At 45.7% G+C, this 27,766-nt stretch overlaps 1 protein-coding gene across 2 annotated transcripts in view; it reads right to left on the reverse strand.

Annotated features, from left to right (window-relative positions):
* Nucleotides 1-27,766, reverse strand: part of LOC137383584 (dynein axonemal assembly factor 8) — a 106,602-nt gene that overhangs the window by 70,795 nt on the left and 8,041 nt on the right. Inside the window, exons 5-9 of one of the 2 annotated variants that reach the window (XM_068056731.1) lie at nucleotides 27,377-27,482; nucleotides 25,127-25,313; nucleotides 17,442-17,612; nucleotides 13,877-13,969; nucleotides 12,969-13,376 (exon numbers count right to left, since the gene is read on the reverse strand). In XM_068056731.1, coding sequence (XP_067912832.1) covers nucleotides 12,969-13,376; nucleotides 13,877-13,969; nucleotides 17,442-17,612; nucleotides 25,127-25,313; nucleotides 27,377-27,482 — 965 coding nt within the window. The remainder of the gene's footprint in view (nucleotides 1-12,968; nucleotides 13,377-13,876; nucleotides 13,970-17,441; nucleotides 17,613-25,126; nucleotides 25,314-27,376; nucleotides 27,483-27,766) is intronic. The other variant, XM_068056732.1, reaches the window with a different exon arrangement.

The raw sequence follows: 27,766 nt of genomic DNA on the forward strand, positions 1-27,766 counted from the left end.
TATAGTGATAGGGGATTCTATCCTAAGGGGTGCAGATAGGCGTTTCTGTGGCCGCAAACGAGACTCCAGGATGGTATGTTGCCTCCCTGGTGCTAGGGTCAAGGATGTCTCAGAGCGGCTGCAGGATATTCTGAAAGGGGAGGGTGAGCAGCCAGAGGTCGTGGTCCATATTGGTACTAACGACATAGGCAGGAAGAGAGATGAGGTCCTGCAAAGTGAATATAGGGAATTAGGCAGAAGGTTAAAAAGCAGGACCTCTAAGATTGTAATCTCAGGATTACTCCATGTGCCACGTGCTAGTGAGAGTAGGAATAGGAGGATAAGGCAAATGAATGCGTGGCTAAACAGCTGGTGTAGGCGGGAGGGCTTCAGCTACTTGGATCACTAGGATCTCTTCTGGTGCAAGGTGACCTGGACAAGAGGGACGAGTTGCATCTGAACTGGAAGGGGATCAATATCCCTGTGGGGAGGTTTGCTAGTACTACTCGGGAGGGTTTAAACTAGTCTGGCAGGGCTGTGGGACCCAAAGTAGTAGTCTCTCCGATGAGATAGTTGAGGCAAATGTAGAGGAGGTTAAAGCAAGCAAGTCCAGTTGGCAGGCCGGGCAGGGGCAGAACAGGGAGCGTGGAAGGTCTGGTAGGCTAAACTGCATTTACTTTAATGCAAGAAGCCTTACAGGTAAGGCAGATGAACTCAGAGCATGGATCGGTACATGGGATTGTGATATTATAGCTATTACAGAAACGTGGTTGAGGGATGGGCAGGACTGGCAGCTCAATGTTCCGGGGTACCAATGCTTCTGGCGTGACAGAGGTGGAGGTAACAGAGGAGGGGGAGTTGCACTATTGATTAGGGAGGACATCACGGCAGTACTTAGAGAGGATATCCCGGGGGGAACGTCCAGAGAGGCCATATGGGTAGAACTTAGAAATAAGAAAGGGGTGATCACTTTGATGGGATTATACTACAGGCCCCCCAATAGTCAGAGGGAACTGGAGGAGCATATATATAGGGAAATCACAGATAGGTGTAGGAATTATAGGGTTGTAATAGTTAGTGATTTTAACTTCCCTAATATTGACTGGGACAGCCTTTGTGCGAAGGGATCAGATGGGGAAGAATTTGTTAAGTGTGTCCAGGATAGTTTTCTGAAGCAGTATGTGGATGACCCTACTAGAGAAGGGGCTACACTCGACCTCCTCTTAGGAAATGAGGCTGGGCAGGTAGTTGATGTGTCAATGGGGGAGCACTTTGGGACCAGTGACCATAACTCTATTAGCTTCAAGATAGTTATGGACAAGGATAGGACTGGTCCTCAAGTTAAAGCCCTAAATTGGTGGAAGACTAATTTCGATTGCATCAGACAGGAACTCTCAAAAGTTGAATGGGAGAGGCTGTTTACAGGTAAAGAGACGTCTGGCAAGTGGGAGGCTTTTAAAAGTGAGATAGGAGGAGTTCTGGGCCAACATGTTCCTGTTAGATTGAAGGGCAAGGCTGGCAAGTTTAGGGAACCTTGGTTGACAAGCGATATTGAGGGTCTGGTCAGGACAAAGAAGGAGGCATATGTCAGGTATAGGCAGCTGGGATCAAGCGAGTCCCTCGAGGAGTATAGGGGATGTAGGAGTACACTTAAGGAGGAAATTTTTTTCTTTGGCCTCCTTATCTCGAGAGACAATGGATACGCGCCTGGAGATGGTCAGTGGTTTGTGAAGCAGCGCCTGGAGTGGCTATAAAGGCCAATTCTAGAGTGACAGGCTCTTCCACAGGTGCTGCAGAGAAATTTGTTTGTCAGGGCTGTTGCACAGTTGGCTCTCCCCTTGCGCCTCTGTCTTTTTTCCTGCCAACTACTAAGTCTCTTCGACTCGCCACATTTTAGCCCTGTCTTTATGGCTGCCCGCCAGCTCTGGCGAACGCTGGCAACTGACTCCCACGACTTGTGATCAATGTCACAGGATTTCATGTCGCGTTTGCAGACGTCTTTAAAGCGGAGACATGGACGGCCGGTGGGTCTGATACCAGTGGTGAGCTCGCTGTACAATGTGCCTTTGGGGATCCTGCCATCTTCCAAGCGGCTCACATGGCCAAGCCATCTCAAGCGCCGCTGACTCAGTAGTGTGTACAAGCTGGGGATGTTGGCCGCCTCGAGGACTTCTGTGTTGGAGATACGGTCCTGCCACCTGATGCCAAGTATTCTCCGGAGGCAGCGAAGATGGAATGAATTGAGACGTCGCTCTTGGCTGACATACGTTGTCCAGGCCTCGCTGCCATAGAGCAAGGTACTGAGGACACAGGCCTGATACACTCGGACTTTTGTGTTCCGTGTCAGTGCGCCATTTTCCCACACTCTCTTGAAAAGGGGCCATGAGATTTCCCTGGCAGATAAGATAAAGGAGAATCCTAAAAGATTCTGTAAGTATATTAAGAGTAAAAGGGTAGCTAGGGAGAGAGTAGGTCCCCTGAAGGATCAGTGTGGTAATCTACGTGTGGAGCCACGGGAAATGGGCGAGGTTGTAAATGAATACTTCTCATCTGTATTTACCGTGGAGAAGGTCATGGAAGCTAGTGAGTTCAAGGGAGTGAACAGCAATATCCTGGAGCATATCAACATTACAAAGGAGGAGGTGTTGGAGGTTTTGAAGCACATTAAGGTGGATAAATCCCCAGGGCCTGACCAGGTGTATCCTGGGATGCTATGGGAAGCAAGGGAGGAGATTGCTGTGGCCTTGGTAGAGATTTTTGTATCAGCGTTAGCCACGGGTGAGGTACCGGAAGACTGGAGGATAGCTAATGCTGTGCCTTTATTAAAGAAGGGCAGCAGGGATAAGCCAGGGAATTACAGGCTGGTGAGCCTTACATCAGTGGTGGGAAAGTTATTGGAAGGGATTCTGAGAGACAGGATTTATATGCATTTGGATAGGCAAGGTCTGATTAGGGATAGTCAGCATGGCTTTGTGCGTGGGAGATCATGCCTCACGAATTTGATTGAGTTTTTTGAGAAGGTGACCAAGAGGATTGACGAGGGCAGGGTGGTGGACGTTGTCCACATGGACTTTAGCAAGGCCTTTTGACAAGATCCCGCATGGTAGGCTGATCCGGAAGGTTCGAACACATGGGATCCAGGGTGAGCTAGCAAATTGGATACAAATTTGGCTTGGTGATAGGAGGCAGAGGGTGGTAGTGGAGGGTTGTTTTTCAGATTGGAGGCCGGTGACCAGTGGTGTGCCGCAGGAATCAGTGCTGGGCCCTCTGTTGTTTGTCATATATATTAATGACTTGGATGTGAATGTAGGGGGCATGATTAGTCAGTTTGCAGATGACACCAAAATTGATGGTGCAGTGGACAGTGAAGAAGGTCATTTAAGGTTACAACAGGATATAGATCAACTGGGAAAGTGGGCAAGGGAGTGGTAAATGGAATTTAACACAGACAAGTGCGAAGTGATGCATTTTGGGAAGTTAAACCAGGGCAGGACATATACAGTAAATGGCAGGGCCCTGGGGAGTGTTGTTGAGCAGAGAGACCTTGGGGTGCAAGTACATAGTTCCCTGAAAGTGGCAACACAGGTAGACAGGGTGGTGAAGAAGGCGTATGGCATGCTTGCCTTCATCGGCCGAGGCACTGAGTACGAGTTGGGACGTCATGTTACAGTTGTACATAACGTTGGTTAGACCACATTTGGAGTACTGTGTGCAGTTCTGGTCGCCGCACTACAGGAAAGATGTGATTAAGCTAGAGAGGGTGCAGAAAAGATTCACAAGGATGTTCCTGGTTTGGAGGGCTTGAGTTATAAAGAGAGATTGGAAAGGCTGAGTCTGTTTTCCCTGGAGCAAAGGAGGCTGAGAGTGGACATGATAGAGGTATATAAATTATGAGAGGCATAGGTAGGGTAGATAGCCAGAGTCTGTTTCCCATGGTAGGGGTGACTAAAACTAGAGGGCATAGATTTAAGGTGAGAGGGAGGAGGTTTAAAGGGGATCAAAGGGGTACATTTTTCACACAAAGAATAGTGGGTATCTGGAATGAGCTGCCAGAGGAGGTGGTGGAGGCAGGAACAGTAGCTACATTTAAGAGGCATCTGGACAGGTACTTGAATGAGAAAGGCATAGAGGGATATGGAATTAATGCAGGCAGGTGGGATTAGTATAGATAGGCATGATGGTCGGCATGGATGCGGTGGGCCGAAGGGCCTGTTTCTATGCTGTACGACTCTATGACTCTATGACCTCTTCTATCAATTTTTAGCCCATCCAGTATCTCAACTATCTCCTCTTTCACTGCAACTTTGGCAGCATCTTCTTCCTTGGTAAAGACAGATGCAAAGTATTAATTTAGTACCGCAGCCATCCCTCGACCCCCACTCCTCCTTTTACTATTAATATGCCTGTAGAAGACTTTTGAGTTCCCTTTCATGTTCGCTACCAGTCTCTTCACATACCCTGCTCGAATTTCTTTTTTCACTTCCTGTCTGAACTTTCTTTATTCAGCCTGGTTCTCACATGTATTATCAACCTGACGTCTGTCATACACACCCTTATAGAATCACAGAAAGTTTAAGGCACAGAAAGAGGCTACCTGGCCCATTGTGTCTGTGCCGGCTGAAAAACGATCCACATATTCTAATCCCTCCGTCCAGCATTTGAGCTTACGGCACTTGAGGTGCATATCCAGATTCCTTTTGAATGAGTTGAGGGTCTCTGCTTCAACTACCCTTTCAGGCAGTGAGTTCCAGACTCCCACCACCCTCTAGGTGAAAAAACCTTTCCTCATCTCCCCTCTAATCTTTCTACCAATCACTTTAAATCTATGCCTCCTCGTCACTGACCTCTCTGCTAAGGTGAATACACCCTTCACCTCCACTCTATCCAGGCCCCTCAAAATTTTGTGTATTTCAATCAGATCTCTCCTCAGCCTTCTCTGTTCCAAACAGAACAACCCCAGCCTATCCAATCTTTCCTCATAGTTGCATTTTTCCATCCTCGTAAATCTCCTCTGTACCCTCTCTCGTACAATTACATCCTTTCTGTAATGAGGTGACCAGAACTGCACACAGTACTCACATTGTGGCCTAATCAATGAGTTATGCAGTTCCAACATAACCTCCTGCTCTTGTATTCTGTACATCATCTCATAAAGGAAAGGATTCCATATGCCTTCTTAACCACCTTATCAACCTGTCCTGCTACCTTCAGGGATCTGTGGACATTCACTCCAAGGTCCCTCACTTCCTCTACACTTCTCAGTATTTTCCCATTAATCGTGTATTCCTTTTCCTTGTTTAACTTCCCCAAATGCATCATCACACACTTCTCCAGGTTGAATTCCATTTGCCACTTTTCTGTCCATCTGACCAGACCATCAATATCTTCCTGCAGCCTACAGCTATCCTCCTCGCTATCTACCACACGGCCAATCTTTGCGTCGTCTGCAAACGTCTTGATCATGCCCCCTACATTTACATCCAAATCATTAATTTATACCAGAAAAAGGAGGGGACCCAGTACTGAGGCCTGCGGAACACCACTGGAAACAGCCCTCTAGTCGTTAAAAAAGCCGTCAACAATTACCCTTCATTTCCTGCCACTGAGCCAATTTTGTATCCACCTTGCTGCATTTCCCTGGATCCCATGGGATTTTATTTTTTTAACCACATCAACTGCACTACCCTCATCTATCTTCCTTGTTACTTCTTCAAAAAATTCGATCAAGTTGGTCAAACAAGATCTTCCCGTAACAAATCCATGCTGACTATCCTTGATTAACCTGTGCCTTTCTAAGTGACAGTTTATCCTGTCTTATTCTGCTTCATTTACTCACTATCTCTTTCACCATCTAGGGACCTCCAGCTTTGTTTGTCTTACCTTCCCCCCTCGTGAGAACATACCTCGACCGTACCCAAACTATCTCCTCTTTAAAAGCAGCCCATTGTTGTGTTACAGTTTTGTCTGCCAATCTTTCATTCCAGTTTACATGGGCCAGGTCAGTTCTCACCCCATTGAAATTGGCCCTCTGAGTAATTATTTTTATGCTGGATTGGTCCTTGTTGTTTTCCATAGTTAGCCTAAACCTGATGATGTTATGATCACTGTCCCCTAAATGACCCCGTACTGACACTTGATCCACTTGTTCCACCTCATTTCCCAGAACCCGATCCAGCAATGGCTCCTTCCTCACTGCAGCGGAAACATACTGATCAAGAAAATTCTCCTGAACACACTACAGAGACTCTTCCCCTTCTCTGCTCTTTAATTATCCTAATATAAATTGGGATAGCAACAGTGAGAAATCTCCCATTGTAATGACTCTATAGTTTTTGCAACTCTCTTGCAAATCCGTTCCTTATATCATTCCCACTGCTTGGTGGCCTATAGAAAATACACCCAGTAATGTAATGGGACTGCTATTGTTTCATAGCCCTAAATAAATAGATTCTATCCTTGACCCCTCCAGGACACCCTCTCTCTCCAGCACTGTAATATTATCCTTAATCAATACTGCCACCCCTCCTCTTTTCTTTGCATCTCTGGGATGAAATTTATCCTCCTGCTGGAAAACGACGACAGCCCGCCCATATGGGCTGCATGTCACGGAGCGCGGTGGCTCACTTAAATAGAAGGGGCAGACCGTGCCCTCCCCCTCCACCAATAACGTGGAGGGGACGGGCTGTCCAGCCCCAGCAATGGTGTCAGCTGCCTATGCGCAGGCGCTGATGCCATTTTTAAAGGGCTTCGAGCGAGCCCTACTATTCAATTTAAATATTTAAAGGAACAAGTAATGAAAAATTTAAATCCATTTAAATTGCCCCTTTCCCACCCCCCAATATCCACAAAATTATTTACTTGCCCTTCCCCCCACCTCAAAACACTTCCCTTGCCTACCTGGCCTCCCCTCGCTCCCCCCCCCCCCCCCCCCCCACAAAGTACATAAACTTTACACTATAACCCTTCCCACCATCCCCTATGCCAACAAAAGAACTTTGACTCCGCTCCCCCTCCCCCCGCACTGAGAAACCTACCTCCTCCCACCTCCCCACCAGGGTGCCGCCTTGGTTTCCCGGACAGGAATCCAAAGACACGAGAGTGCCAGCTACCGGCACGAATGTCGCACCGAGACAGACAGCGGGAACGTAAAGGTAATTAATGCAGTGATTTAAGTTTAGTTACATATGTTAATGGCGGTCCTGTCACTGAGCAGTGGGGTGGGGGGGGGGGCCCGCCCAGGCACTAATGGCATCGTGACGTGTGGTGGCCCTCTCCCGGAGGCATTGTCCGGCCCCCACCCCCGTCACAAGCCCCAACGTCGGGTGGGGGTGGGGGGGTCTGTAAAATTAAGCCCCCTATCTCCTATCTTTCCTGAACACCTTGTATCCTGGAATATTTAGGACCCAGCAATGTCCTTTTTTGAGCCAGGTGTCCGTTATCGCCATATCGTATTTCCATGTGGCTATCTACACTTGGAGCTTATCAAACTTATTTACCACACTCATGTGTGCACATACACACACAGTAAACCTAATTTAGACCTTATTGCAATCTCTGTTACTCTGACCCCACTTAATACCTTACTATTTCTTACTCTGATGCTATCTGTTCCTCCCAATTCCTTGTGCACCTTGCTTTTCCTCTCTAATGTAACCTCCTGATTCCCATTCCTCTGAATCTACCCTCAGGTTCCCATCCCTGCCAAGCTAGTTTAAATCCTCCTCAAAAGCACTAGCAAACCGCCCCACAAGGACAATGGACCCGGCTCTGTTCAGTTGCAACCCATCCAGCCAGTACAGGTCCCATCTCCCCCAGAACTGGTCCCAATGTAAGGGAATCTAAAGCTCTCCCTCCTGCACCATCTCTCCAGCCATGAATTCATTTGCTCTAACCTCCTATTTCTATACTCACTAGCATGTGGCATCAGGAATAATCTGGAGATTACTACCTTTGAGATCCTGCTTGCTAGTTTCTTTCCAAGCTGCCTAAAATCTGCCTCATCCCTCTTTTAGCCATGTTGGTATCAATATGGACCACAACCGTTGGCTGGTCACCCTCCCCCCTCAGAGTGCTCTGAAGCCACTTAGTCACAACCTTGACCCTGGCACCAAGGAGGCAACATACTATCCCGAATTCACATCTGCAGCTGCCGAAACTCCTGTCTGTCCCTCAGGACAGAATCCCCTATCATTATTGCTTTCCTTAACTTCCTCCTGCCCCCTGTACATCTGAGCCAACTGTAGTGGCATCGACTTGGCTCTGGCTGCACTCCTCAGAGGAACAATCACTCCAATCAGTATTCGGTACTGGTTGGAGAGCGAGGTTTTTTCCCCCCAAAAATACTTTATGCTTAAAATTTGTAAATAAATATTACATAACAGTTCAAATTTGACTTTACATAAAGTGTAATACACATCAGTTCCTTTCAATACAGTACACGTGTTGCCTCACTACACTTTCCATTAAAGGTTATATTTACAATGTACACTTACATTTCATGTCAGACATTCTCTAGATGCAGAAATCAACAAGCGCATGGGTAAGGCTTCTACTGCTATGTCCAGACTGGCCAAGAGAGTGTGGGAAAATGGCGCACTGACACGGAATACAAAAGTCCGAGTGTATCAGGCCTGTGTCCTCAGTACCTTGCTCTATGGCAGCGAGGCCTGGACAACGTATGTCAGCCAAGAGCGACGTCTCAATTCATTCCATCTTCGCTGCCTCCGGAGAATACTTGGCATCAGGTGGCAGGACCGTATCTCCAACACAGAAGTCCTCGAGGCGGCCAACATCCCCAGCTTGTACACACTACTGAGTCAGCGGCGCTTGAGATGGCTTGGCCATGTGAGCCGCATGGAAGATGGCAGGATCCCCAAAGACACATTGTACAGCGAGCTCGCCACTGGTATCAGACCCACCGGCCGTCCATGTCTCCGCTTTAAAGACGTCTGCAAACGTGACATGAAATCCTGTGACATTGATCACAAGTCGTGGGAGTCAGTTGCCAGCGTTCGCCAGAGCTGGTGGGCAGCCATAAAGACAGGGCTAAAATGTGGCGAGTCGAAGAGACTTAGTAGTTGGCAGGAAAAAAGACAGAGGCGCAAGGGGAGAGCCAACTGTGCAACAGCCCTGACAAACAAATTTCTCTGCAGCACCTGTGGAAGAGCCTGTCACTCTAGAATTGGCCTTTATAGCCATTCCAGGCGCTGCTTCACAAACCACTGACCACCTCCAGGCGCGTATCCATTGTCTCTCGAGATAAGGAGGCCCAAAAGAAACAGTCCGAGGGGTTTTACATGGTTTCCAGCCCCTCGGTATACGATGGCAGGGGGGCCTTTCCCCATTAAGCCGTTGCAGCAGCTGCCTCAAACTTTAGTGCATTCCTCAGCACATAGTCCTGGATCTTGGAATGTACCAGTCTGCAACACTCAGTCATCAACAGCTCTTTGCACTGGAAGACCAGCAAATTTTGGGCAGACCAAAGTGTGTCTTTCACTGAATTAATGGTGGGAATCGGAAAATTTTCCAATCAAATCTGGTGTCAGGCAAGGCAGTCCTGTCTTGTTTGTGTGCTGTATTGAACCTTTTGTGAGTCTATCAGGCAGGATGTGGGCATTTGAGGGGTGACAATCCCAGGGAGCAGAGGCACACAGGTCAAAACCTTCCTGTATGTGGATAACATTGCCGTCTTCTGCTTTGATCCACTGTCCATTCGCAAACTGATGAACTGGCCTTGGAAGCCAAAGTAAATCATGGCAAAAGCAGGGTCATGTACTTTGGGAACAGGGCTGACCGATCCTTTGTCCCCTTCACCATCAGGTCGGACTATCTGAAGGTGCGAGGGATATGGTCCAGAAGTGCCGGGGTGAGCACCAAAAACCGGAAAGAGCGAATAGCCATGATGAAACAGAAACTGGGTATGTGGGAGCTACGCTCCCTCTTCATTGCGGGTTGGAGAGCAAGATGCACTCAGGGGACTCCTGTGCTACCTGCCTGGTCCTCCTTGACTGTCTGGCAGTCACCCATTTCCTCTCTGCCTGCACACCTTTAAGCTGCAGGGTGACCACATCCAGAAACGTGCTATCCACAAAACTCTCAGCCTCATGGATCATCGTAATAACTCCAACTGCTGTTCACACTCTGAAACCCAGAGCTCGAGCTGATGACACTTTCTGCACAAGTGGTTGTGCAGGACATAAGAAGTGTCCTGGAGTTCCCAAATAGAACAGGATGTGTACTGCACAGGACTGTGATGCCCTGCCATGCCTCTATTTATGAGACAGGTAACTGACTTAACAGAAATAAACTTAGGACATAAATAAATAAACTCACCAGCTACTCATCAATCAGCTGCTTTGCTTATGCTCGCATCAGTTTATTTTACAAGGACTTGACTTAAATGTTTTTACTTAACTCTTATTGTCTGTATACCTTAGATTTTAATTTACAGAAAAATTAAAAACCCTTTAGTGTTACTATCCCTTGCTATTTAATTTTAACTTTATCCCTTAGATCTGATTTATTTTTTTTTATTTAGAGATACAGCACTTAAACAGGCCCTTCGGCCCACCGAGTCTGTGCCAACCAACAACCACCCATTTATACTAACCCTACAGTGATCCCATATTCCCTATCACCTCCCTACACTAGGGGCAATTTACAACGGCCAATTTACCTATCACCTGCAAGTCTTTTGGATGTGGGCGAAAACCCACGCAGACACAGGGAGAACTTGCAAACTCCGCACAGGCAGTACCTAGAATCGAACCCGGGTCCCTGGAGCTGTGAGGCTGCGGTGCTAACCACTGCGCCACTGTGCCGCCCATTATTAAATGAACAGATTTTAATAATATGATAAATTATCAAAATGGCTTTAGATTTTTATATTAATCGATCTAGTCTTGCTTTATATTTGATTAATTTAAATTAAAATATGCACAGATCAGAGAGAGATTAGGAGCAGTGGCCAGACACTTGGTCAAAGAGGTGGGCTTTCAGCAGGATCTCAATGGAAGAGAGGGAGGTTGAGATGTGGAGAGGTTTAGGGAGAGAATTCCAGAGTGTGGAACGTAAATGGGTGAAAGTACAGACGTCGTGAGCTAGGAAGGATGCACATGAGATTGGGTCTGAGAAATTGAATGTTTGTAGGGTATTAGAATCATAGGATCTTACAGAACAGAAAGTTGTTCAGCCCATTGTGCCTGTACTGGCTCCTTCTCACTGCCCTGCTCTTTCCCCATAGCCTAATATGCTGTCACTGAAGGATTGGCATTGGTAAGGCTACGAAAGGATTTAAAGTTAAGGACGAAATTTCTAAATTCGATGCATTGAGGGACCAATAGCCAATGGGTTTCATCAGTGGTTTGTCGACTCACTGACCTCAACCAAGGCACATCGCTCCTCCGTAACAAATCACCCAGAGAGAGAGAGAGAGAAAATCAGTAGAGAAAGGACATCAGTGGAGATATCAAAACAGAAAGAACAGATTGAGTTCTGATGACGGGTCATCGACCTGAAACGTTAACTCTGTTTCTCTCTCCACAGGTGCTGCTGGAATTGCTGAGTATTTCCAGCATTTTAGAGGTCATAGAGTCATAGAGTCGTACAGCATAGAAACAGGCCCTTCGGCCCACTGCATCCATGCCGACCATCATGCCTATCTATACTAATCCCACCCGCCTGCATTAATTCCATATCCCTCTATGCCTTTCTCATTCAAGTACCTGTCCAGATGCCTCTTAAATGTAGCTACTGTTCCTACCTCCACCACCTCCTCAGGCAGCTCATTCCAGATACCCACTATTCTTTGTGTGAAAAATGTACCCCTTTGATCCCCTTTAAACCTCTTCCCTCTCACCTTAAATCTATGCCCTCTAGTTTTAGTCACCCCTACCATGGGAAACAGACTCTGGCTATCTACCCTATCTAAGCCTCTCATAATTTTATACAAACAACAGAGGGCCCAGCACTGATCCCTGCGGTACACCACTGGTCACCGGCCTCCAATCTGAAAAACAACCCTCCACTACCACCCTCTGCCTCCTATCACCAAGCCAATTTTGTATCCAATTGGCTAGCTCACCTTGGATCCCATGTGTTCGAACCTTCTGGACCAGCCTACCATGCAGGAGCTTGTCAAAAGGCCTTGCTAAAGTCCATGTAGACAACGTCCATCGCCATGCCCTCGTCAATCCTCTTGGTCACCTTCTCAAAAAACTCAATCAAATTCATGAGACATGAGTTCCCACGCACAAAGCCATGCTGACTATCCCTCATCAGACCTTGCCTTTCCAAATGCATATAAATCCTGTCTCTCAGAATCCCTTCCAATAACTTTCCCACCACTGATGTAAGGCTCACCAGCCTGTAGTTCCCTGGCTTATCCCTGCTGCCCTTCTTTAATAAAGGCACAACATTAGCTATCCTCCAGTCTTCCGGTACCTCACCCGTGGCTAACGATGATACAAAAATCTCTGCCAGGGCCCCAGCAATCTCCTCCCTTGCTTCCCATAGCATCCTAGGATACACCTGGTCAGGCCCTGGGGATTTATCCACCTTAATGCGCATCAAAACCTCCAACACCTCCTCCTTTGTAATGTTGATATGCTCCAGGATATTGCTGTTCCCTCCTTTGAATTCACTAGCTTCCATGACCTTCTCCACAGTAAATAGAGATGAGAAGTATTCATTTACAATCTCGCCCATTTCCCATGGCTCCACACATAGATTAGCACACTGATCCTTAAGGGGACCTACTCTCTCCCTAGCTACCCTTTTGCTCTTAATATACTTATAGAAACTTTTAGGATTCTCCTTTATCTTATCTGCCAGGGAAATCTCATGGTCCCTTTTCGCCCTCCTAACTTCCTTCTGTTTTTATTTCAGATTTCCAGCAGCTGCAGTACTTTGCTTTTGTTTTGAAGAACAGATTGATATTTTGTTAGAGTATCTATGTACTTTCCGTCTCTCAGACATATGCCCTTCCTTACCTGTTTACATTTGTAAGACATTGCTCCCTCCCAGACAGTGCTGACTCACTCTGTCTGACAGCTGGTATTGTGACTTTTGAAGTATCGTTTTTCAGTGTTGCAGCAGGTATGAGGACGAGTTGTTTACCGGGTAGATTAAGCTCCTCTAGGCCTCCTCTCTCTGTGTTGGAGTCTGCAGCCACAGAAACCCCATGTTGCTCACCAACCGGTTTCCTGCTTTCACGTCTTGTTTTCCTTCTCTTCCTCTGGGCTGGTTTGGCTTCTTCAGCTCCTGCCTGCCCAGCAGCACATTTAGAATCACTGCCTGTTACTTTTGAGGACTTGACAGAGGCTTTTCGCAGTTGCTTCAGCAACATGCTTTTACCAGTACAGTCACTGTGTCGGGTAGAGAAAAAAATAAAATCAGGCCTATGAATGGCATTAAAATCATGTGCAGGGGACTCATAATTCTGCAATACATGCACCCCCAATTGCCTGGTATGGAAGCTGGCAGTTGAGGCTCCCCACTAGTAGTGCAAATTCGTACATCAGGCCCCTATAGTAAACAGTGTTTGTTGGCTTCTGTGCAAGTTGAACAGTTTCCTCAAATTTCAGACACAGTGGTGTATATTTCCGTTCAGGAAGAAAATGATTTAACACCCAAGCAGGTGGCAGGCAGCAGGCAGCAGCACTGTACTGTACTGTCGGCTCACACGGATATCAGAGCCAACCTGTGCCAAGTGATGTGATCTTAGTCCCACAGATAAATATGGCAGATCGCAATTCATTCACAGCACGTCAGTGAATGTACTTCAAACAAGTTCCTTCAACTTCACCTCTTGATTGATAGGACTAAAACTGAGCTGAGAGCGCTGAAATCCCAAATATCCATTTAAATAGCACAATTCTCATTCTCACACCTTTCTTACCCTGAGTCACTCTGTGGCTCCTTCTGTGCTCGGTCACTGTCCTGGGCTGACAGGCTGTTGTGGTTGTCCTCCTCAAAGGATGATTCCGTAGAACTGTGTAAAGCAACAGGTACAGGAACAACAATTAAAGATTAGGATTCAGCTTCATACCCACTGCCAGCTGGTGAGGGTCCCTGGCAGGAGCATGATTTTGGCAAATGACTAAATATGTAGGCATGGTGATCAGGGCTCGTGAACCCAGTAAATCCTACAGGAACTCAACAGGACACAGAAAGACTCACAGCTCCTGAAGTTGTGCACTGAGGGGATGAAGTGATGACTGCAGCTTGGCTAAGCTTCCTTTGGTTTGTGCTTGATGTAAGGGTGGTTCTGCAATCCAGTGCTCCCAAGGGACAGAGTACTCACCGGGAATGTAGTTCAAGAAGACACAGGTCTGAAAATTCTAATTCCCTTTGGGAATGCTGGATCGTGGATAACTCCTTATTATGTCAGTAACAATGTGGACACTTTGGAAAGAAATGGACCATTTTCTCAATGCTGCTGAGCCATGATGGGGACCAATGCTTCAAAACTACTTAAGTGGGCTCACACATCTGTCACATCCCACCATCATCATCCACAACTGTCATAGAGTCATAGAGAGATACAGCACTGAAACAGCCGACCAACAACCACCCATTTATACTAATCCTACATTAATCCCATATTCCCTACCACATCCCCACCATTCCCCGACCACCTACCTAGACTAGGGGCAATTTACAATGGCCAATTTGCCTATCAACCTGCAAGTCTTTGGCTGTGGGAGGAAACCGGAGCACCAGGCAGAAACCCACGCGGTCACAGGGAGAACTTGCAAACTCCACACAGGCAGTACCCAGAACTAAACCCGGGTTGCTGGAGCTGTGAGGCTGTGGCGCTAACCACTGCGCCACTGTGCCGTCCCATAACACGTAACACCTTTCTCACTTTCATGCTATGAAACAAACACTCCATCCACAAACTATTTGTACAGGTAGGCGGAAGTCACAGAATTGTTACAGCACTGAAGGAGGCCATTCGGCCTGTCGTGCCTGCGCCAGCTCTCCAAAGGAGCAATTTACCTAGTGCCACTCCCCTGCCTTTTCCCCGTATCCCAGCACATTCTTCCTTTTCAGATAGCAATCCAATTCCCTCTTGAATACCTTGATTGAACCTGTCTCCACCACACTCCAGATCCTAACCACTCGCTGCATGAAAAAGTTTTTCTTCATGTCGCCATTGCTTTTTTTGCCAATTATCCTAAATCTGTGCCCTCTTGTTCTCGATCCTTCCACCAATGGGAACAGTTTCTTCCCATCTACTCTGTCCAGATCCCTCATGATTTTTAATAGCTTCTCTTAACCTTCTCCACCAAGGAAAACAGTCCCAACTTCTCCAATCTATCCACGTTACTGAAGTTCCTCATCCCTGGAACCATTCAATGGCATTACGATTGCTGAATCCCCCACTATCAACATCCTGGGGGTTACCATTGACCAGAAATTGAACTGGAGTAGCCATATAAATACTGTGGCTACAAGAGCAGGTCAGAGGCTGGGAATTCTGCAGTGAGTAACTCACCTCCTGACTCCCCAAAGCCTGTCCACAATCTAGAAGGCACAAGTCAGGAGTGTGATGGAATACTCTCCAATTGCCCGGATGGGTGCAGCTCCAACAACACTCAAGAAGCTCAACACCATCCAAGACAAAGGAGCCTGTTTGATTGGTACTCCATTTACCACCTTCAACATTCACTCCCTCCACCACCGACACACAGTGGCAGCAGTGTGCACCATCTACAAGATGCACTGCAGCAATGCACCACACCTCCTTCGACAGCACCTTCCGAATTCATGTCCTTTATTACCTAGAAGGACAAGGGCAGCAGTTACATGGGAACACCACCACCTGCAGTTTCCCACCAAGCCACACACCATCCTGACTTGGAACTATATCGCTGTTCCTTCACTGTCGACGGGTCAAAATCCTGGAACTCCCTTCCTAACTGTGGGTGTACCTACACCACACGAACTGTAGCGATTCAAGAAGGCAGCACACCACCACATTTTCAAGTGCAATCAGGAATGGTCAATAAATGCTGGCCAAGCCAGTGATGCCCACATCCCGTCAAAGAATAAAACAAAAATTCTCGTGAATCTTTTCTGCGCTCTAATGCCTTCACATCTTTCCTAAAGTGTGGCACCTAGAACTGGATGCAATACTCCAGTTGAGGCCAAACCAGTGCTCTACATAAGTTTAACATAACTTCCTTTCTTTTGTTCTCTATGCCCCTATTAATGAAGCCTAGGATACTGTATGCTTTATTAACTGCACTCTCAACCCAGAGGCCTGCTCAGGTCGGGAAAAAAGAACCCCACCCGAATCCCACCGAACCACAGCCGACACGGCCCAAGTCCCTCCGATTTTGCCCCGAGCCCAGCCTGGCATGACCTGACCCCAGCCCAACCCAACCAGCCCTTTACCTACCTTCCGACTGGGAAGCTCCGCGAAGCTGCAGCACATGCGCAAGGACGTCATAGTGACATCGCCCGCTCACTGCACAGACTCAGTTTTGTTCCGGACTCCCAGCTCAGGTAAGTTTTTTAATTTCAATACTTACCAGCAGAGCACTTAACGTGTGTGTCCAGCCCGACCCGACCCAACTCAACTCGACCTGGACTCGGCCCAACACAATCCGAGCCGAAAGCCATACCCTGAAGATGGGCCCGACCCAACCCGACCCGAACCTGTCACGTCATCGGGTCCCATCGAGTTGGGTCGGAGGCCTCTATCTCAACCTGTCCTTCTACCTTCAATTACTTATGCACACATACACCTCTGTTCCTGCACCCTCTTTAGAATTGTACCCTTTATTTTATATCGTCTCTCCACATTCTTCCTACCAAAATGAATCAATTCACACTTCTCTGCATTTTATCTTCCACATGTCCACCCATTCCACCAACCTGTCTATGTTCTTTTGAAGTTCTACACTATCCTCCTCACAGTTCACAATGCTTCCAAGTTTCATATCATCTGCAAATTTTCAAATTGTGCCCTATACCCCAAGATCTAGGTCATTAATATATATTAGGAACAGCGAGGGTCCTAATACCGATATCTGGGGAACTCCACTACAAACCTTCCTCCAGCCCAAAAAACATCCATTAACCACTACTCTCTGCTTCCTGTCACTCAGTCAATTTTGTACAAATGTTGCTATTGTCCCTTTTATTCCATGAGCTATAACGTTGCTCAAAAGTCTGTTTTGTGGCATTTTATCAAATGCCTTTTGGAAGTCCATATAAACCACATCAATAGCATTGCCCTCATCAACTCTCTCTGTTACCTCATCAAAAAATTCCAGCAAATTAGTCAAGTCTTATATTTCGGTATTCAGAATTCACAGAGTATGCAGCCCATCTACATAGGATGCAGCCCATCTACAGTGGGAACCAATGGAGCAAACCTGTTATTTATAATAGACTGAATACTTCTTTCTAAACACATTTACAGCATCTCACCCTGGATTACTGCTCATTACCTTTCATTCTGCAGACATGTAAGCTTCTCCTTACTGTCTCTGCAGCCTGTCTGTGACGTGCTTCGTTGCTGCTCCCAGTTCCGTAGGTCAATGAAAACAGTTTGAGGTTCAGAAGCCTTTTTCATTGTCAGTTTTTCTCCCATCCACCTGGTACATGTGTTTGCTTCAGGACTAAGAGCATGAAATGAGAGAACAGAAAAGGTTACACAAGAACATAAGAAATAGGAGCAGGAGTACAGCATACGGCCCATCGAGCCTGCTCCGCCATTCAATACGATCATGGCTGATCTTGGGATTCAATTCCACTTTCCTGCCCGCTCCCCATATCCCTTGATTCCCAGCGAGACCAAAAATCTATCTATCCCAGCCTTAAATGTATTCAATGATGGAGCATCCACAACTCTCTGGGGTAGAGAATTCCAAAGATTCACAACCCTTTGAGTTTAGTCATTTCTCCTCATCTCAGTCCTGAATGATTGGCCCCTTATCCTGAGACTGTGTTCCCGTGTTCTAGATTCCCTGACCAGTGGGAACAATCTCTCAGCTTCGAACCTAGCAAGCCCTTCCAGAATCTTGTAGGTCTCAAATAGATCACCTCTCATTCTTCTAAACTCCAGAGAATATATGTCCAATTTACTCAGCCTTTCATCACAGGACAACCACCTCATCCCAGGGACCAATTTAGTAAATCTTCGCTGCACCGCCTCCAATGCAAGTATATCCTTTCTTAAATGTGGAGACCAAAACTGCACACAGTATTCCAGGTGCGGTCTCACCAAAGCCCTGTACAATTTTAGTAAGACTTCTTTATTCCTGTACTTTTTTCCTCCTCCTGAAGTCCCCAGCATCATAGATGCCAGACTTCAGCCAATTCGATTCTCTCCGCGTGATATCAAGAAACGACTGATGGCATTGGATACTGCAAAGGCTATGGGCCCTGACAATATTCCGCCAATAGTACTGAAGACCTGTGCTCCAGAACTTGCCGCGCCCCCAGCCAAGCTGTTCCAGTACAGCTACAACACTGGCATCTACCCTGCAATGTGGATAATTGCCCAGGTATGTCCTGTACACAAAAGGCAGGGCAAATCTAACCCGGCCAATTATCGCCCCATCAGCCTACTCTCAATCATCAGTAAAGTGATAGAAGGTGTCATCAACAGTGCCATCCAGCGGCACTTGCTTAGAAATAATCTGCTCAGTGATGCTCAGTTTGGGTTCCGCCAGGGCCACTCAGCTCCTGACCTCATTACAGCTTGGTTCAAACATGGACAAAAGAGCTGAACTCAAGAGGTGAGGTGAGAGTGACTGCCCTTGACATCAAGGCAGCATTTGACCGAGTATGGCATCAAGGAGCCCTAGCAAAACTAAGGTCAATGGGAATCAGGGGGAAAACCTTCTGCTGGCAGGAGTCATACCTAACGCAAAGGAAGATGATTGTGGTTGCTGGAGGTCAATCATCTGAGCTCCAGGACATCAGTGCAGGAGTTCCTCAGGGTAGTGTCCTAGGCCCAACCATCTTCAGCTGCTTCATCAATGACCTTCCTTCAATCATAAGGTCAGAAGTGGGGATGTTCGCTGATGATTGCACAATGTTCAGCACCATTCGAGACTCCTCAGATACTGAAGCAGTCTGTTTAGAAATGCAGCAAGACCTGGACAATCTCCAGGCTTGGGCTGATAAGTGGCAAGTAACATTCGCGCCACACAAGTGCCAGGCAATGACCATCTCCAACAAGACAAAATCTAACCATCTCTCCTTGACATTCAATGGCATTACCATCGCTGAATCCCCCACTATCAATATCCTAGTGGCTACCATTGACCAGAAACTGGACTGGAGTAGCCATATAAATACCGAGGCTACAAGAACAGGTCAGAGGCTAGGAATCCTGCGGCGAGTAACTCACCTCCTGACCCTCCAAAGCCTGTCCACAATCTACAAGGCACATGTCAGGAGTGTGATGGAATACTCTCCACTTGCCTGGATGGATGCAGCTCCAACAACACTGAAGAAGCTCAACACCATCCAGGACCAAGCAGCCCGCTTGATTGGCACCCCATCTACAAACATTCACTCCCTCCACCACCGACGCACAGTGGCAGCAGTGTGTACCATCTACAAGATGCACTGCAGCAATGTACCTAGACTCCTTAGGATACAGCACCTTCCAAACCCACGACTCTACTAACTAGAAGGACAAGGGCAGCAAATACATGGGAACACCATCACCTGCATGTTCCCCTCCAAGTCACACACCATCCTGACTTGGAACTATATCGCCATTCCTTCACTGTCGCTGGGTCAAAATCCTGGAACTCCCTTCCTAACAGCACTGTGGGTGTACCTAACCCACATGGACTGCACGGTTCAAGAAGACAGCTCACCACCACCTTCTCAAGGGCAATTAGGGATGGGCAATAAATGCTGGCCTAGCCAGCGACGCCCACATCCCATGAATGAATTTTTTAAAAACTCCAATCCCCTTGTAATAAAGGTCAACATGCCATTTGTCTTCCCAGTAGCCTGCTATACCTGCATGTTAACTTTGCGCATACCTTGTACAAGTAGCCCCAAGTCTCTCTGAACATTAACACTTACCAGTTTCACACCTTTTAAAAAATATTCTGCTTTTCTATTTTTACGACCAAAGTGAATGACTTCACACTTCTCTACATTATACTCCATTTGCATTCTTCTTGCCCACTCACTAAACCTGCCTATATCTCTTTGCAGCCTCTCTACATCCTCCCCGCAGCATACCTTTCCACCAAGCTTTGTAGCATCAGCAAACTTAGATACATTACTCTTTGTCTCTTCATCCAACTCATTAATATAGTGTAAATAGCTGAGGCCCCAGCACTTATCCTTGTGGCACCCCACCATTCACTGCCTGCCAACTTGAAAATGCCCCATTTATGCCCACTCTCTGCTTCCTGTCTGTTAACCAATGCTCTATCCATGCTGATATATTATCATCAACACCATGAGCCCTTATCTTGACTGTTAATCTTTTATATGGCACCTTATCAAATGCCTTTTGAAAATCCAGGTATACTCCATCTACTGGTTCCCCTTTACTTACCCTACTAGTTACATCCTCAAAAAATTCGAATAAATTTGTCAAACAGGATCTCCGTTTGATAAAACCATGCTGACTTGTTCTAATCATACTATGCTTTTCCAAGTGTAATGTTAAGACTTCTTTAATAATAGTTTCCAGCATCTTCCCAATGACTGATGTTAGGCTAACTGGCTGTAGTTCCCTGTTTTCTTTCTACCTCCTTTCTTGAAAAGCGGTGTAACATTTGGCAACTTCCAATTTGACGGGACCATTCCTGAATCTAAGGAATTCTGGAAAATCATAGCCAGCGCATCCACTATCTCTGCAGCTATCTCTTTTAGAATCCTAGAGTGTAGGACATCCGGCCCTGGGGACTTGTCAGATTTTAGTCCCTCAAGTTTCTCCAATACATTTTCTCGGCTGATATCAATTTCCTGAATGTCCTCACTCTTTTTAGCCCCTAGGTTACTGCCTATTTCTGGTATGGAACTTGTTTCTTCTACTGTGAAGACAGACACAAAATATTTGTTCAATGCCTCTGCCATTTCCTCATTCCCCACGATGATTTCTCCTGTCTCTGCCTCTAAAGGACCAACGTCTACTTTAGCTACTTATGTACTTATAAAAGCTCTTACAATCTGTTTTTATATTGCTGGCTAGTTTACTCTCATATTCTATTTTTTCCCTTTTTATCAACTTTTTGGTGGCCCTTTGCTGGTTTCTAAAACACTCCCAATTCTCAGACTTGCTACTATTTTTTGCAAAGTTGTAAGCCTCTTCTTTTAGTCTAATGCTCTCAACTTCCTGAGTGAGCCACGGATGGGTCTTTCTTGATGAGTTTTTGTTTTTGAATGGAATGTACATTTGCTGAACCCTTTGAATTGTTTCTTTAAATGTTCCCACTGTTCATTTACTGCCATACCTTCCAGTCTATTTACCCAATTAACCTTAGCCAGTTCTCCCCTCGTACCTTTGTAATTGGCGTTAAAATTCTTGTTTGTGATTGAAATGTGTCACTGTCAAACTTAACATGAAATTCAATGGTACTATGATCACTATTTCCCAATGGAGCTTTTACAATGACATTGCTTATTAACCCTGCTTCATTACACAATACGAGATCTATGACAACTTTATTCCTAGTCGGTTCTAAAATGCATTGCTCCAAGAAACTGTCCCAAAAGCATTCTACAAATTCATCTTCTAGACCATTGTTGCCAATGTGATTGTCCCAGTCTATATGCAGATTAAAAGTCCTCCACAATTAATACATTACCTTTTTTACACGCTAATAATTTCCCATTTACTGTTCTGTCTAATAATATAACTACTGTTAGGGGCCTGTAAACTACTCCCACCAATGTTTTCTGACTCCTGCTATTCCTAATTTCCACCCAAACCGATTCTATTTCTTCTGAGGCCAGAATAAGGCCATTTTTTAACAAGAAGTTATACCATGAAGTAACAAATACACCTCCTATGCAGTAAATCTGAAATCATGGCTGGGAAATTTCTTGGTGTTGCTCCCATTCCACCATCATAACTTTGACGGAATGCGGTTTCTAGAACAGTTCTGGTTTCCCAGAGAAATGATTTGGCACTCGAGAAATACAATCTGTCTTTCAGAACATTATGAATATAAAAGATCACATGGCACTATTCAAAGAGAAAGAGGGATTCTCTCGGTGTCTTGGCCAATTGTCTTCCCTCAACCAACAGCACCCAAAAAAAAGATTAATTTGGCATTTTCTCATTTGCTGTTTGTGAGAGTTTGTTGTGTGCAAATTGGTCTTATTGATACACAGAATTGTATAGCACAGAAGGAGGCCATTTGGCCCATCGTGTCTGCACTGGCTCTCCAAATGAGCCATTCCCCTGCCTTCTCCCTGTAACTCTGCACATTCTTCCTTTTCAGATAACGATCTAATTCCCTTTTGAATGCCTCAATTGAATCTGCCTCCACCACACTCTCTGGCAGTGCATTCCATAGAAATATAGAAAATAGGAGCAGGAGTTGGCCAATCGGCCCTTCGAGCCTGCTCCACCATTCGTTACGATCATGGTTGATCATCCAACTCAGGAGCCTGTTCCCGCTTTCACCCCATATCCTTTGATCCCTTTCGCCCCAAGAGCTATATCTAACTCCTTCTTGAAAACATGCAATGTTTTGGCCTCAACTGCTTTCTGTGGTAGCGAATTCCTCAGGCTCACCAATCTCTGGTGAAGAAATTTCTCCTCATCTCAGTCCTGAAAGGTTTACCCTGTATCTTGAGACTATGACCCCTGGTTCTGGACTCCCCCATCATCGGGAACATCCTTCCTGCATCTACCCTGTCAAGTCCTGTTAGAATTTTATAGGTTTCTAATGAGACCCCCCTCACTCTTCTGAACTCCAGCGAATATAATCCTAACCGACTCAAATCTCTCCTCATACGTCAGTCCCACCATCCCAGGAATCAGTCTGGTAAACCTTCGCTGCACTCCCTCGACAGCAAGAACATCCTTCCCCAGACAAGGAGACGAAAACTGCATACAATATTCCAGGTGTGGCCTCACCAAGGCCCTGTATAATTGCAGCAAGACATCCCTTCTCCTGTACTCGAATCCTCTCGCTATGAAGGCCAACATGCCATTTGCCCTTTTTACTGCCTGTTGCACCTGCATGCTTACCTTCAGCGACTGCTGTGCGAGAACATATTCCCCTCTCTCAGTTTATAGCCGTTCAGATAATAATCTGCCTTCCTGTTTTTGCTACCAAAGTGGATAACCTCACATTTATCCACATTATGCTGCATCTGCCATGTATTTGCCCACTCACTCAACTTGTCCAAATCACCCTGAAGCCTCTCTGCATCCTCCTCACACCTCACCCTCCCACCCAGTTTTGTGTCATCTGCAAATTTGGAGATATTACATTTAGTTCCCTCATCGAAATCATTAATATATATTGTAAATAGCTGGGGTCCTAGCACCGATCCCTGCAGTACCCCACTAGCTACTGCCTGCCATTTGGAAAAAGACCCATTTATTCCTACTCTTTGTTTCCTGTCTGCCAACCAATTTTCTATCCATCGCAATACACTACCCCCAATCCCATGCGCTTTAATTTTACATGCTCACCTCTTATGTGGGACTTTGTCGAAAGCCTTCTGAAAGTCCAAATAAACCACATCCACTGGCTCCCCCTCATCAACTCTACTAGTTACATCCTCGAAGAATTCTAGTAGATTTGTCAAGCATGATTTCCCTTTCATAAATCCATGCTGACTCTGTCCGATTCTACCACTGTTCTCCAAGTGATCTGCTATAAAATCTTTGATTATGGACTCTAGAATTTTCCCCACTACCGACATCAGGCTGACTGGTCTATAATTCCCTGTTTTCTCTCTACCTCCCTTTTTAAATAGTGGGGTTACATTAGCTACCCTCCAATCTGTAGTAGTTCCGAAGAAGGGTCACTGACCCGAAACGTTAACTCTGCTTCTCTTTCCACAGATGCTGCCAGACCTGCTGAGTGAATCCAGCATTTCTTGTTTTTGCTCCAATCTGTAGGAACTGTTTCAGAGTCTATAGAATCTTGGAAGATGACCACTAATGCATCACTATTTCTCGGGCCATTTCCTTAAGTACTCTGGGATGCATACCATCAGGCCCTGGGGATTTATCGGCCTTCAATCCCATTAATTTCCCCAACACCATATCTCTACTAATACTGATTTCCTTCAGTTCCTCCCTCTCACTAAACCCTGTGTTCCCCAACATTTCTGGTATGTTCCAGATCCTAATCACTTGCTGCATGATAAAGTTTTACTTCATGTCACCATCGCTTCTCTTGCCGATTATGATTAGAGATACAGCACTGAAACAGGCCCTTCGGCCCACCGAGTCTGTGCCGACCATCAACCACCCATTTATACTAATCCTACACTAATCTCATATTCCTACCAAACATCCCCACCTGTCCCTATATTTCCCTACCACCTACCTATACTAGTGACAATTTATAATGGCCAATTTACCTATCAACCTGCAAGTCTTTTGGCATGTGGGAGGAAACCGGAGCACCCGGAGAAAACCCACGCAGACACAGGGAGAACTTGCAAACTCCACACAGGCAATACCCGGAATCGAACCCGGGTCCCTGGAGCTGTGAGGCTGCGGTGCTAACCACTGCGCCACTGTGCCGCCCTATCTTAAATCTGTGCTCTCTCGTCCTTAGTGGGAATAGTTTCTCCCTATCTACTCTGTCCAGACCCCTCGTGATTTTGAATACCTCTATCAAATCTACACTTAGCCTTCTCTTCTCCAAGGAAAACAGTCCCAACTTCTGCCTACAAGTACTCTGAAGTTCAAAACAAATTAATTGACTCTTTGAGATATTCTGAAAACACAATGAGGCAGTTCTTTAGTTACTTTATTAACCACTGAATGAGATAGTACATACTGTTCGGCATGAACTTCATTTATTCATTTTTAACATTTCGATTATCCCAGTCCCTAATGATTGTCGAGTGGTTTTGTTTTTAATTCCCATTCTCTGATTTTAAACCAAAGCACAATTGCTGAAACCATAATTTTAACATTAAGCAAACACGCATTATACAGTAACTTGTTTTATACCTCAGGAAATATTTGAGGTTATCAGTTCTGCCTCCATTAAACCTGGTCCATTTCGGCCTCTCGGACTGGTGCTCTCCATTATACACTGGTGTTTGGTTATTCAACGTGACAGCTCCTCCTGACTGCTTGACAGACAGCAAGGTGAGTTGTTCCATAAGGCTCTGCTCACTATTAACACGAGAAGATACTGCATAGCAAAGTGAGAATCTCTCAGTGAACTATGCTGTTACACTATGTGCAGATCTGCATTTCCTTTGACACAATAAAACAAGCAGTTGTACAAAAGCTAGTTAAGGTGAAACTCAGACAGTCCCATTCGGGTATGGTTCTTCACAGCTTCGAGCTGAGGGAAGCTCTGCATTCTTAGCGGTAACCAAGCATGTGCAGTTACCCAGGAAATGTTCTCAGCTGTTGTAACTTTACAGTGGGTAAATCAAAGTCTTAACCCATATTAATGAACTAAAATAAATCAGCCATGTATCCTTAACATGCAGCAAGTTAAATGCACCCTCTCTAAATATATGGGATGAAGGTATGTTACAGTGGGTGTAAAGGAAGCATTCGCCTGTACCTGATTCAGCCAATCCCCGACCTGGGACTACTCAACACTCACACTGAATGTTTAAAGTATTTAAAGAAAGTTTTTCACTCCTCACCTTAATCAGTACATTCACCAGAAAAATTAAATTCACCCCCACAAAGCTGTTTCGCAAGCTCAGAGCACAATCCCGATGAGAATGGCTGATTTGGAGGATCCGGGGAGACTGCTCAAATCAAGCACATGGTGAACTCCAGGAAAAATAGTTTCTACTTTTTAAAAATGCTTCAGTGCAATTGCTGTCAGGCTACAATATACTGACATATATAGTGTTCATCAATAATCTAAAAAGCTAATGGAATGCTGGCCTTTGCATCTAGAGGACTAGAAAACACGGGGGTAGAAGTCATGTTTCAGCTATACAAAGTCTGGGTTAGACCACGCCTGCAGTACTGGGCACCACACCCAAGTTAGGATATATGGGTCTTGGAGGGAGTGCAGAATAGGTTTATCAGAATAATGTTTCAGGTCTGTGACCTTTCATCAGTTCTGATGAAAGGTCACAGACCTGAAGCATTAACTATGTTTCTCTCTTCACACGCTGCCAGACTTGCTGAGTATTTCCAGCACTTTCTGTTTTTATTTCTGATTTCCAGCATCTGCAGTATTTTGCTTTTATTTATCAGAATGATACCTGGACTCCAAGGGTAAAATTACGAGGAGCGATTACTCAAACTAGGGTTGTATTCCCTGGCATTTAGAAGGTTTAGGGGTGATTTGGTCAAAGTTTTCAAGATATTAAGGGGAATAAATAGGCAAGACAGAGAGAAACTATTTCCACTAGTTGGAGAATCTACGATTAAGGGGACATAGTCTGAAAATTAGAGACAGACCTTTCAGGTGTGAAATTAGGAAACCCTTCATACAAAAGTGTGGTAGAAGTTTGGAATTCTCTTCTGCAAAACCGCAACTGATGATCTGTCAATTATAATTTTTAAAACTGAGATAGGAGATTTTTTTTATCCAAAGGTATTAAGGGACACAATCTCATTGAATGGTGGAAACAGGCTCAAGGGGCTAAACGGTCTCTACCTGTTCCTAAACCGAGCAGATGGTACACTGAGCTACCAAACTGCCGAGTTTCCACACCACTCCACAGACCAGCAGTGGTGTTAAGGGTACACTGACATGCATACCCACTGTGTCAGTGTCTGCTGGGTTTCTGTCCTGCCATCAAAGCTTTGAGATTTTCTTGTTCAGGTGAAGTGCAACTTGGTCTCTTAGCTATGTGGGGAGTGCTATTCTCTCCAACACACTGTGATGAATTGTCTTTCTATTGGTTTATTTTTGGCAGTGTTACTGAGTGCAGTCACAGGCTGAACCTTCTCGCAGTAAAGAGACACAATGGGGAATACCAAGTCAAATTCAGCTGGAGTAGGCTAAACTGTAATGAGTGTCCCAAATAGCTCAGATTCCTGCTGTAGGGAGAATGGCGGAATCCACCCCAAACTCTATGATGCCGGTGAGGACGGTTTGTAGCGAGACTGCTTCCCCGCCCCCTAGAGTGTCCCACCCTGATGAATACAGGTCGGAATATCTTGTTCCATGGTTGAAGCAAGATGGTAATGGTGAACAGATTGCCAGAGGCAATGGGGAGACAGCAAATTTTAATAGATTGTAAAGAAGTGAATGAGAATTTAATCTCTACTTACCTGAAGCAGACCAAGTTCTATTCATCACGTCCTCAATATCACTCCTGCAGGTTTCCACCTGTTGCAGACTCTTCAGGATCCCATCCAGGTCTACTTGCTCTATACACTACAAACAAGTTCAACAGCAGCTAGAAGTCAGCTGGTCAGCTCACACAAATATTAGGAGATTTAAAATTAAATGAGAGCATCTGTTTAAATAATACAGTCTGAGGGCAGCTTTCAGTGGCAGAGGACATACGTTAGGAAGACTTTGTCATCTGAGACTGATATTGGTGCCAGGGCTGGAGCAGTGAAGATCACTTCAGAGTTCACTTAATGCTGTTGGTGGAGGTGACGAGGAGATCAGATGACTGTCAGCCAGAGAACTGGATGCTCCCATCACTCATTTGG

The sequence above is a fragment of the Heterodontus francisci genome, chromosome 24, assembly GCF_036365525.1.
Source record: "Heterodontus francisci isolate sHetFra1 chromosome 24, sHetFra1.hap1, whole genome shotgun sequence".
In the NCBI taxonomy this organism is placed as follows: Eukaryota; Metazoa; Chordata; class Chondrichthyes; order Heterodontiformes; family Heterodontidae; genus Heterodontus; species Heterodontus francisci.